General features: G+C 36.5%; 2 protein-coding genes across 4 annotated transcripts in view; one reads left to right on the top strand and one right to left on the bottom strand.

Annotated features, from left to right (window-relative positions):
- The window catches only part of LOC127969107 (NACHT, LRR and PYD domains-containing protein 3-like), a 50,312-nt gene that overhangs the window by 7,156 nt on the left and 30,542 nt on the right, over positions 1–12,614 (bottom strand). The window lies entirely within an intron of this gene.
- LOC127969143 (uncharacterized) lies at positions 2,013–10,953 on the top strand. Of its 2 annotated transcripts, XM_052570887.1 has the most exons (7): positions 2,013–2,239; positions 2,378–2,441; positions 5,681–6,356; positions 6,706–7,706; positions 7,931–8,000; positions 9,292–9,466; positions 10,373–10,953. In XM_052570887.1, the coding sequence occupies exons 3-7, from the start codon at positions 6,152–6,154 to the stop codon at positions 10,533–10,535; spliced, it is 1,614 nt and encodes a 537-aa protein (XP_052426847.1). In that variant the 5' UTR covers positions 2,013–2,239; positions 2,378–2,441; positions 5,681–6,151; the 3' UTR covers positions 10,536–10,953. The 2 variants fall into 2 exon arrangements, 1 of the variants encoding a protein (XP_052426847.1); XR_008156224.1 differs by lacking the exons at positions 2,013–2,239; positions 2,378–2,441 and having other exon boundaries at positions 3,597–6,356.

The following is a 12,614-nucleotide window of genomic DNA, read 5'->3' as shown; positions in this document are numbered from 1 at the left end:
TATAGATGTGCTCTGTTTGACAGAAACCTGGCTAAAACCTGATGATTACATTATTTTAAATGTGTCCACCCCCCCCCCCCCCCCCCCCGAGATTACTGTTATAAACATGAGCCGCGTCTAAAAGGTAAAGGGGGAGGTGTTGCTTCAATTTATAACAACGTTTTCAGGATTTCTCAGATGGCAGGCTTCAAGTATAACTCGTTTGAAGTAATGGTGCTTCATATGACATTATCCAGAGAAACAAGTGTTAATGATAAATCCCCTGTTATGTTTGTACTGGGTACTGTATAGAGGCCACCAGGGCACCATACAGACTTTATAAAAAAGTTTTATATCCGAGTTAGTGCGGGCTGCAGATAAAGCTTAGATTGTTGGTGATTTTTAATATCCATGTTGATAATGAAACAGATGCATTTGGATCAGCATTCATTAACATTTTTAACTGTATTGGGCTTAGACAACACAATGTATCCGATGTTGATTGTGTTGAAATTATGCAGCCAAGCGATGATACCACAGATCACCATCTAGTCTCGTGTAAAATTAATATAGCTAAAACTGTAAATTATACTCCATTTTACAAGTATGGTAGAACAATCACTTCTGCCACAAAAGATTTCTTTGTAAGCAATCTTCCTAATTTATCTTAATTCCTTAGCACATCCAATAACTAAGAACAACTTGATGATGTAACAGAAACTAGGCACTCTCTCTTTTCTAGCATTTAAGATACGGTTGCTCCTTTAAGGAAGATTAAGGTCTTATACCATGGTATAATGAGCACACTCGCACCCTAGAGAGAAGACTGGAAAATGGAGCGCATCTGGAGGAAAACAAAAATAGAGGTATTTCGTACTGCTTGGCAGGAAAGTACGCTATCCTACACAAAAGCATTAAAAACTGCTAGATCTAATTGTTTCCCAACAGCACAGCAGTAATTACTTTATGAACTACTTTACTTCCAAGATTGATACTATTAGCGATAAAATTGTAACCATGCAGCCGTCAGCTACAGTATCGCATCAGACAGTGCACTTTAGATAACCTGAGGAACAGTTCCACTCATTCTCTACTATAGGAGAGGAAGAATTGTATAAACTTGTTAAATAATCTAAACCAACAACATGTTTGTTTATACCCTATTCCATATAAGCTCATAAAAGAAGTCATAGATCCTCTTCTGTCTATTATTAATTTGTCACTGTCATTAGGATATGTCCCCAAAACCTTCAAACTGGGTGTTATTAAGCCACAATTTAAAAAACCACAACTAGACCCTAAAGATCTAGTTAATTACAAACCGATCTTGAATCATCCTTTTCTGTCCAAGATGATACTAGAAATGGAACTATACTCACAATTATATTCCTTCTTAGAGGAAAATGTTATATGTGAGGATTTCCAGTCAGGATTTAGACCATATAGTACTGAGACTGCTCTCCTTAGAGTTACAAATGACCTGCTCTTATCATCTGATCGTGGTTGTATCTCTCTATTAGTTCTATTCGATCTTAGTGCTGCATTCGACACTATTGACCACAACATTCTCTTGAATAGACTAGAAAACTTTGCTGGCAATAAAGGAGGTGCATTGGCATGGTTCAAATAATACTTATCTGACCGCCATCAATTAGTTGCAGTGAATGAAGAGGTATCATATCGATCACAAGTGCAGTATGGATTACCTCAAGGCTCAGTACTAGGGCTGTTACTTTTCACGCGTTACATTTTACCCTTGGGAGATAACACCAATAACACCAAGCACAATGTTAGCTTTCACTGTTATGCTGATGATATTCAGCTCTATATTTATTTATGGCGTGGAAAAACACACCAATTTGAAAAATTAATGGAATAAATAATCGATATAAAAACCTGGATGAGGAATAGTTTCTTATTGCTAAATTCTGAAAAAAAAATCAGGGGTGTTAATTATAGGACCTATAAACTCTGCATTTAATAAACTAGAATGCTGTCTAAGACTTGATGGTTGCTCTGACATTCAGTTTAGGAACCTACACTGTAAAAAATTCCTGTAAATTTACATGGAAATTTAACAGCAAATTGCTGTTTCCATGTAATAACAGCATTTTGCTTTTTTTTACAATGCATTATGGGAAGACTTGTTCACTTCGGGTTGCGTGGTCGATCAACAACAATTTGACACTGTTATTTAACAGTATTATACCCTATTTTCATCCAATGAGCACAAGGCGCCAGTTTGGAATATCAGATTGAGGTAGGTTTGCAACTTATTATTTTATTATCTTTAAATGACCTATTACTTTAAAATATAACATCTTAAACTTCTAATAAAGCTTCTGTGATTTAAATCAGATGCCTCAATTAAATTATGTGTTTTAACTTAACGTTATAGGCAAATAATTGGTCGACGGATCCCAGACTGCCATCATACAGCCATCTTTATTACACAAACACAGGTAAGAATCCCTAATTTTCATCCAACCTGCATATTTTACCAAACTTTATCCAAGTAATAGATGAATGGGAATGAACGAAATCAATCTTTTTTTTCTTTTGTGTTATGTGCACATTTCAGTCCATGAGATAGAGACAGACAATAATTTATCTGCCAGTATAACTTAATTTGCCGCTCCGCGCTTAATTTAATCGCCCTTTTAAGTAGCATAGCCTACTTATAAAATAACAATATAAAGATCCAGTGCATCCGGTTAGTGAACGGTTAAGATTTGCAGGCACACTCATAACATTTGTGTAGGATAAGTTAGTCAAGCATACACGTGAATAATGAAGTTTGAGTGTTTATGAAATGGGCACATGTACAATTTATTTATTTATTGTCAGTAAATGGTAGCGAGGAACATTTTAAATTCTTGTAATTACTAGGTCAACAAACCGCTGCTGGCTTGATCGCAAAAAAATAATAGCAGCAACAGCGTCTAGCACTGCATCTGTTTCAGACATTTTAACGAAAATCTATTGCTTCGGTATTAACTAGATAATTCAGTATTTTTTTTTTTCTTGTGTCGTAATGTTAACGTGCGCATTCAGTCCATGAGAGACATCTAGAGACATAGACAAATTATCTGCCGCTCCGCGCTTATTTTAATCGCCCTGTTATCAACTTAGGCTACTTATAATTAAAATAGCAATATCCAGTTAATCCGGTTAGTGAACAGGTAAGATTTGCATGCACATTCAAATAGCGTGTGTAGACTACTGCCAAGCATGCAAGTGACTTATGAAGTTTGAGTTTTACGAGTAAAACTCGAATTTAATTTCGAATTACGAGTGTTTATGAAACGGGCTTTTTTGTAAGTAAATGGTAAGTGAGGTATGAACAACATTTTAAATTCTTGTCTAATTAGCTACTGTAAAGGTGCCTTTTCAAACCGCTGCTGGCTTTAATGCAGCTACTAATAGCAGCATAACAGCGTCTTGCACTGCATCTGTTTCAGCCATTTTATAACGTATTTTAACGAGAAACGATGGCTTCGGTAGTTATTATCTAGATCTGTTCTTTACAACATGTTTCATTGTCAGCTCTGCGGGAAAACATGTGATACCCCTGTGATCTATGTGAAACATATGAAAATACACAGCAATGTCTCAAATATTGTTTTTCGTTGCTGCATACCTAACTGTAATAGGAAGTTTAAAAAAAATGCTGGTTTGAAATCTCACGTGTACAGACACCATGCAGGATATAGGGCAGAAACCACAATGTGCACTACACATTCCTTGGAATGTCATGTTGATTTGTGTAGGGCCAAAAGTTCTTCTTTACCCGAGTTTATTTCTCATGTCAAAATGCACATTAAAGAGGGACGAAAAGTCACATGCCCTTTCAAGCAGTGTGGTAAAACATTTACTGTTAAATCAACATTTACCTCTCATTTGTCCAGAAAACATAACAAAAATATAGAAGGCCTAATTGACTCTATTACAGCAAACCCTGAAGCCAGCTGCTCTCAGATTCAAGACATTGATGTTCAGACTGATGCTGATGAAAATGATGAGGAACCAGATGTTAGTCCTGAAAATGTTGACAACACTTTGTTTTTAAGGAATCTTGCTCTGTTCTATTTGAAATTGCAAGCCAAGCTATTGCTTCCAGCCTCAGTCATTCAGACAATCATTGAAGACATGCAGTCAATACATGAAATCAATCAGTCCCATTTGCTTTTCAGACTTCAGGAAAAGTTAATCTCACTTAATGTTCCAGAAGCAATGATAAAAATGGTACTTGACGATCTTAAAGCTGAAGATCTTTTTACATCCTGTAATAGCCACAAATTAAGATCAGATCAGCGAAGAAAAACATTTTTCAAGAAAAGCTTTCATTATGTTGAGCCTGTGCCTATTCGCCTAGGACAGAATGAAGCAGGTAAAGAGTGTTTTGTGCAGTATGTACCAGTAAAAAAAACAATTGAATCTCTCCTTCACTGCAAGTCTGTAAGAGAACAGTACAATGATGTGCACAGTCGTGTCCGGTTGAAGGACATTTTAAAGGATGTTTGGGATGGTGAAAACATAACTGCAAACTTGCATCATGCAGATGAATCTGCATTAGGCTTGGTCTTATATCAAGATGCTTTTGAGGTTGCGAACCCTCTTGGGTCTGGGAAAAAAAAGCATAAAATTCTAGCTATGTACCTCACATTAGCAGATCTATTTCCTCATAATAGATCAAGTACTGACCAAATGCAACTGGTGTTTCTCTGCAGGGAACAAGACTTTAAGTACTTTGGTCAAGAATTGGTCATGAGGTGCTTAATCAATGACCTTAAAGACCTTGAGACTACAGGCGTAGATTTTCCAGATGGACTGAACGTTAAAGGAATCTTGCAGGCAATAGCTGGTGACAATTTAGGCTCACATAGCATTGGTGGGTTTCTGGAGAATTTCAGCGGAAGTAGATACTTTTGCAGATATTGCGAAATTGAAAAATATACTTTTCAGGAAAATCCACTTTCCAGAGCCACATTTCGTACAGCAGAGTCTTACAAACATCACGTTGAGAACCTTGATAAGGGTTTGGACCATAGTGGAGGCATCAAGTTTGACTCTTTGTTCAATGAGCTCTCCTTCTATCATGTCTCTCAGCCAGGGTTGCCCCCATGCCTTGGACATGATTTATTTGAAGGTGTTGTGTCGTATGACCTTGCTTTATGCATACAACATCTTGTAAAGGTTGACAGACAGTTTACGTATCTGGAATTGAATCGAAGGATTAGTCAGTTCAAGTTTCTAGGTAATGACAACTGTGACAGACCGTGTGAGATTAACCCAGGAAGTGAGAAGCTAAGTGGGCATGCTGTACAGAACTGGTGTTTTTTGAGGATGCTGCCAATGTTAATTGGTGACCAAATTGAATCACCTGGTGAGAATGAAGTTTGGCAACTAATTTTACTGTTAAGGGAAATTGTTGCACTTGTTTGTGCACCAGTCATTTACAGTGGTCAGATAGGGTATTTGAGAGTTTTGATTGATGAGTACCTATATTTTAGGAAACACATGTTCCCTACTTACTCTCTCAGACCTAAACATCATTACCTTAGCCACTACCCAGAGCTCATTATTCATTTTGGACCACTCATCCGTTTGTGGACATTAAGATTCGAAAGTAAGCACATGTATTTCAAACAGTGTGTAAGAAAACTACATAACTTTAAAAATCTGTGCTTTACTCTCTCAGAAAGACATCAGCTTCTGCAGGCGTTTCTTCATGCTGGTGAGCTCTTCCCTCCTTCTATTGTAGCAGAAAAGGCAACAGAGTTTGTGGTGAGTGACTACAATGATGTCATAAGAGAGTCTGTATCTGGATATGATTTTCAGCCTGAAAATTCTTTGGTTTCTCATGAGGCAACTGTGAAAGGCACAACATACAAAAAAAACATGTATGTTGTCATTCATGAAACTGATGAGGGGCTTATTGTGGGGAGGATTGTGATGACAGTCATACACAATACTTCAGTGTACTTCATCACAGAACTTTTCCAAACTTACAGTATCCCTGACATGGGTGTTCATTGCTTGACACCAATGAATGGATCCTACACTTGTGTTAATCAGAATGACCTTCTGGATTATTATCCATTGTCAAAATACACAGTGTTTGATATGTCTGTAATAGTTCTTCATCATTCTTTTGTCTCAATTTAAAGCAATGTCCGCCTTGGTCGGAGAACTGAGGGAAATCATCCTCAGGGCTTTGCCGTCAAATGATGAGAACACCACACAGCTATTGATTGACAAACTTGTAGGCTCGGGATTGGAATCCAAAGATGATCTTCAGTTTGTTCAACAAGAAGACATCAGTGACATACTACCAACTATAAAACTCAGAAAACTTCTCAATGCTTTTAAAATGGGTAATTATAATCTCACATCTTCATCCATATTTCTATTCTTTTTAAAATGGCTGAACATGTAAAAGTGGGTTGTTGAGAGATGTTAACAGGGACATAATTTTCTATTCATCAGATATGAACGTTGTTATTTAGTTTTACTTAAACAATTTGTTTGCTTGCTTGCGCACTCACCCCAGTAGTGACATGAACAATGTGAATAGTTTTAGATGCAAACAATGTCTACATTTGTAGAAAACCGGCCATTGTTACCGTGTGTGGAATTGAATCAATTTTATTCTGTATATATCAAGTTGTGTCTGTACAGATCGTGTGGATTTTAACTACCTGTTCAATATTTTGTTTTACTCAGAGTCAGAAACTGTCACTTTGGATCTCACCACTATGCAGCACACTCCTTCCTTATCAGCTGGGAGCTCCTCACCACAGCCATGCTCTTCTAATATGTCGGTAACTACTGATGGAGGATCAAGCAGTCTTGAAAACAGTCAACCATCTACATCCCATTTTAGGAAATCGTGGTCAAATACCTTTCAGGTACCATGGCAGCTCATGCCTGCAGAAATTCAGTCTGCTCTCTCTTCTGGGAAGAGACCTTCACCACCAGCAAGACGACAAATGGTCAGGGTGCTTGCCGATGAAATGAGAAAATTTGAGCCAACACCAACACGTGCACAGTGTCTTACTATTTGTAAAGCGATTGTCCATCAATATCCCCAGAGCTTTGCGGATCAACTTCATGATGGCCGAGTTGTAGGGGAAGGTTACAGCTCACTTTTGGCCCAGATCAAGAATAGAATTGATAACCTCAGCTGGGCCACTAGCTTCCGACAGCACCGGTCAGCTGCCAGTGGTCTTAAAAGAGGACCCACTGACACATATGGTTGCACCCGGTTTCAGCCTGATCTTCCTTTAGATGAGACTGATGTCTCCATTGAGACTAAACGTCAGAAGCTGGAGGATCTATTCTGTCAAGAAGGTGCAAAGGGAGCTGAGAAAGCTGAGGTTGAAAAACTGATGGAGACAACTTTCTGCCTGCAACGGAGCCAAATAAATAGTGTGCCAGCACCTTCTGTTGCAGAGTTGATGGAAAAGTGGCCATACCTCTTTTTTCAGAAAGGCCTGTTCGCCCATTTTGAGCTGCTCACTGACATTAATGTCCTGCGTGCACTTGAACTTTCTATGGAGGAGTGTGGAAAGAGCATCTTAGAGTTTTTTAAAAGCAAGCCTACCAACTCAGAAGTCAAGTCAATCCTTTCCAAAGATGAACCCATTGATTCAACATACCAAATTGTTCAACTCCTAATGGCTCACTTCATGGAAAAGCAAGATGGACTCATTCTTCAAGAAAATGTAAGTTTATCTTTAGTTCTTAAAACGAACACCTGTATAGGAATGGTTCAACCAAACATGATAGTCCTCTCATCATTTACTCCCATCAAAATATAATATTTTTTTGAATATGTTCCTGTTCTGAGTACAAAAAGCCTTTTACCTCTGTAGAATATTATCAACGTTATCAGCAAGTATCACGTTAAGATTAGTCAGTTGTCTTAAATTTTTATCTTTGACAATAGATGTCTGCCACTCCTGCTGACCTCGAAAAGATGGGGAACCTGCCTGTGAGTCCTCGTTTGATCCTGCTTGGTAAGTATATCATATTAGACATGTCTGCAATTTATTTTACAAAAACAAGGCTCACACAAGTTTTACTATTATGAAAGGATTCACATTTAAGTGCTTCATTCTAGAGTTTACTGTCTTTGAATCATGTTTTATTACACTGTGCTGGTTTGAATTTTTATTAATCAAAGACAAGTTTGAGTCTTTACAAAAAAATCACTACACTTTATTGTATTGTACACTTTTTTTCCCTCTCGGAGGCTGGCTTAGCATTAAAGGAGAACTCCGGCGCAAAATTAACCTCGGGTGAAATAACACATTGATACCGAGTCGACCGTTCTCTTAGATTTGTTTTCATTAAAATCGAATGTAAAGAGTTTTTTCTCTTCTACAACAGTTTAGCTTATAACGCAGTTTATGGAGGCATATCCTAAGTAAAAAGAAATCGCTAGTTAATACCACTAACCAGGCTCAAAATAGCCATACACTAACACGGTAGCATAATGAGGGTCCCTACATACAAACCGAAGTTTTCAGAACTTGGTAACACTTTAGAATAAGGTTCCATTAGTTAATGTTAGTTAACTGCTTTAGTTAACATGATCTAAGCAAGAACAATACTTCTACAGCATTTATAAGTCTTAGTTCATGTTAATTTCAACATTTACTAAGGCATTATTTAAATCAAAAGTTGTGCTTGTTAACATTAGTTAATGCACTGTGAATTACCACGAACTAACAATGAATAACTGTATTTTCATTAACTAACATTAACGAAGATGAATAAATACAGTAATAAATGTATTATTCATTGTTTGTTCATGTTAATTAATACATTAACTAACATTAACTAATGGAACCTTATTCTAAAGTGTTACCGAGAACTTTTATGTTATTATTATGCTACCGTGTTAGAGTGGGGCTATTTTGAGCATTTTTAGTGATATTAACTAGTTATTTATTTTTACTTAGGATATGCCCTCATATATAGCGTTATAAGCTAATCAGTTTTTAGAGATAAAACTCTTTACATTCGATTTTAATGAAAACAAATCCCAGAGAACATTCGACTTGGTACCAATGTGTTACTACACCGAAGTTCTCCTTTAAGTTAAAAACAGACTAAAACAACCTTTCTTTTTCCTTTTTTTATTTTTATAAAGATATTGTAGGTTTTGTTAAATTGTAAGACATGACATTGTGTGCATTTTTTCAGGTTATAAAATAATGTACTAATTTCTAACTACCTTTTCTACACCAAACTCTCCAGAGATCATAGAATAACCATTAATTTATCCATTCCTTTATGATCCAGGTGATAATCCGGGCCAATGGATGAAACAATGGATGATCAGCCTCGAAGGCCTAATAATCTGCGAGGGTGTGCAGCCAACCTTTATCTCTGGACTTGCTGCATTGTTCTCTTCGTATTACATTTTTAATTTGCAGTACCAAGAGGAAGCAGCATCCACACTAGAATTCCTTCAAAGGTAACAAGTTTGGACTTATTTTATTTATTTCTAATTAACATGTTAGTATTAGTATGGTGACAATAGAATCCTCAAGCCATCCTTACTTTCTTCTTTGAGCCGAACACAGTCGGAGTTATGAAGAGAAAATAATATTCTGGCTTCCCAGCTTTGCAATGGCATTGAATAGATCCCGAGTTTTTGAAGCTCCAAAAACCGCATCCATCCATCATAAAATCCATACGACTCCAGGGGGTTAATGAAGTGAAGCGATGGTTTTTTGTAAGAAAAATATCCATGTTTATAACTTTTATCAGCTATAATCACTGGCTTCCAGAAACAGCCGAAACGAAGTTCCAGATAGAGTCCAGTTCCGGCAGAAGAATGACCTTTGACCCGACATATGAAATCTTATATCAAAGTCCTATTCTTTCAAAACGTCTTAAGCCCTATTCGGACGGGACTAGCTTCACAGGGGGACGTTAGAGAAATTTATGCTTGACAGATGTACTTTGAGATTTGAATCCTGTCCGAATCTGCCATGTCTGTCTTTTTCTCACACGACCTCTGTGAAAATTCCAGAGCAAATGACCTACTGTTTTTCGTCAAACTCGAGGGTCCTCAGATTAATCTAATCCTGTCCAGATTAATCTAATCTTTCTTAAAAAAAGGCATGGCTTTCCTTATTAGACATTTGTTAACCCCACTGGATACATATCGATTACTTTTTATGCTTTATTGATGCGTTTATTGGAGCTTCAAAAACTTTACAAAGCTGGGAAGGATGTTATGCATTATGGCTGGAAGAAGAAAGCCATATACACTTATGGTTTGAGGGTGAGTAAATTATGGGATAAATTATTGTTTGGGATTAACTATTCCTTTTAAATAATTGTTCACTGAAGATATTATCCTCTTATTTTTCAGACGTTTTGTTGGAATTAATCCAGAAAAGGGGACCAAAGCTGCAAGGGGAAAGGTGATGTCCAAAAAATCTGGGAAAACCGTGCAGAAGAAGACCATAACCGTCAGTAACAAAGTTTCAAATCTTTTAAAAAGACTTATGGACTTTGAGTGGCACTTCATTTAAAATGTAGCTGACACTCCCCACTCATGCAGTTTGTTTTCAGAAACATTGTCATCTGGTGTTATATTTTGTTTATACAGAGTTATTTAGATATTAAAAAAGGCTGGTGTTTTTTAAAGCCTGATTTAAGAGTTTTTATTTATTTTTATTATTATTTATTTTAAATAATTACTTTGTCTTAGTGCAACTGTTTTTGGGCTAATGTTTGCCAAAGCCTCATTTGACACTAGATTTGTATTTTATATAGAGGTAAGTCAATTCTATATATTTTGTATTTGTTTGCTTTTTCTTAAGCCATTTTTGCATTTTGATGGGTGCTTAATTGTATGCACTGAATAGTACTTGACTAGTATTTTTTTATTTGCCTATTTTAGTTTAAAATAATTGAGCAGAATTTATCTGGTGTTGTATCAGAATAATAAAAAAATACTAACTTGTCTTTATTCCTTTTTTGTAATCCATGACAAAAATAATGTGCAGGGTTATAATAGCATTTAGAATTGAAATTATTGTGGTTTCATTGTAAAAACTACGACTGTAAAAAAACAGTTAACTACTGGCAGCTGTGGTTGCCATTATCATACTGTAAAAATACGGTGTGTTACTGTTTTTGAAATTAACAGCTAAATACTGTTTTGACAACTACAGCATATAGCTGTTAAATACCAGGCTGTAAAATTACAGTTTTATACTGTAGTTGTCAAAACGGTATTTAGCTGTTAATTTCAAAAACAGTAACACACCGTATTTTAACAGTATGATAATGGCAACCACAGCTGCCAGTATTTTACTGTTTTTTTACAGGATTATTTTTTACAGTGTAGGTGTGCTACTTGATAGCAGTATTTCCTTTAAAAGCAACATTTCTAGCATTTGTAAAACTGAATTTTTTCTTCTCAAAAATATATCTAAATTATGATCTATGCTGTCAATGTCAAATGCAGAAACGTTAATTCATTACTATATTTACGATAATAATACGATAATTGTTCACTGAGTCCCTTGTTTGTCCTGAACAGTTAAACTTCAGGTTCCACAAATTCTTTGGTTTTTCAGCTTTTTTGTGTATTTGAACCCTTTCCAACAATTGTATGATCCATCTTTTCACACTGAGGAGAACTGAGGGACTTGTACGCAACTAATTAAAGAAGATTCAAATGTTCACTGATGGAAAAAACTGCATTAAGAGCCAGGGGTGTACATTTCTGAACAGAAGGAAGATGTGTAAATTTTTTCTTATTTTGCATTCTTATCTTGGTCCCACTTTATATTAGGTGGCCTTAACTACTATGTACTTAAATAAAAAAATAAGGACAATGTACTTATTGTGTTCATATTGTATTGTAAAACACTTTTGCTGCTACTGAGGTGGGATAGGGGTAAGGTTAGGGAGAGGGTTGGAGGTATGGGTAAGTTTAAGGGTGGGTTAAGGTGTAAAGTATGGGTCAACAGTGTAATTATAAATGTAATTACAGAAATTAAATACAGAGATAATTGCGTGTAGTTTTTTTTTAATTTAAGTACGATGTAAAAACATGTATGTATAGAATAAGTACATTGTACTAAATTATTAATTAAAATGTAAGTACATAGTAGTTAAGGCCACTTAATATAAAGTGGGTCCAACAAAATATATTACATTTTACCAGATCTTCAAAATCAAAAGGTTTTCACAATAATGGCTCTTAATGCATCGCTTTTAGAGTGAACTGAGAATTAGACTGAAGAAACAGAATTTGGGGGGAGAGAAACCTAGATAGCGATTGTTTGCGGAGGCAGTATCATGCATGGATTGGCAGAGAGAGGTGGAAGAAGGGAATATATGAGGAGCAATGGCTTCTGCTGATGGTGGAGGCAGCATCACAGCAGCTTCTGTTAAAGGAGCTGCAGGCCATGGAAAGGTGTAAAGAGAGCTGGAGGTGGAGGGTTAAACAGGGGAGGGAGGAAAAAGAGGTTTTGCAGTGGTGGGATCTGGAGTCTGGCCCAGGCTCGCTGATGGCCTACTGCTGCATCTAGAACTTTGAGAAGGGCCGGATCTTGAGATGGAAGAAGATGGGAAGGGATGGAAATATTTGGATCTGC

The sequence above is a fragment of the Carassius gibelio genome, chromosome A4 (assembly GCF_023724105.1).
Source record: "Carassius gibelio isolate Cgi1373 ecotype wild population from Czech Republic chromosome A4, carGib1.2-hapl.c, whole genome shotgun sequence".
Lineage (NCBI taxonomy): Eukaryota > Metazoa > Chordata > Actinopteri > Cypriniformes > Cyprinidae > Carassius > Carassius gibelio.
This window is presented reverse-complemented; position numbering and strand designations above follow the sequence as displayed.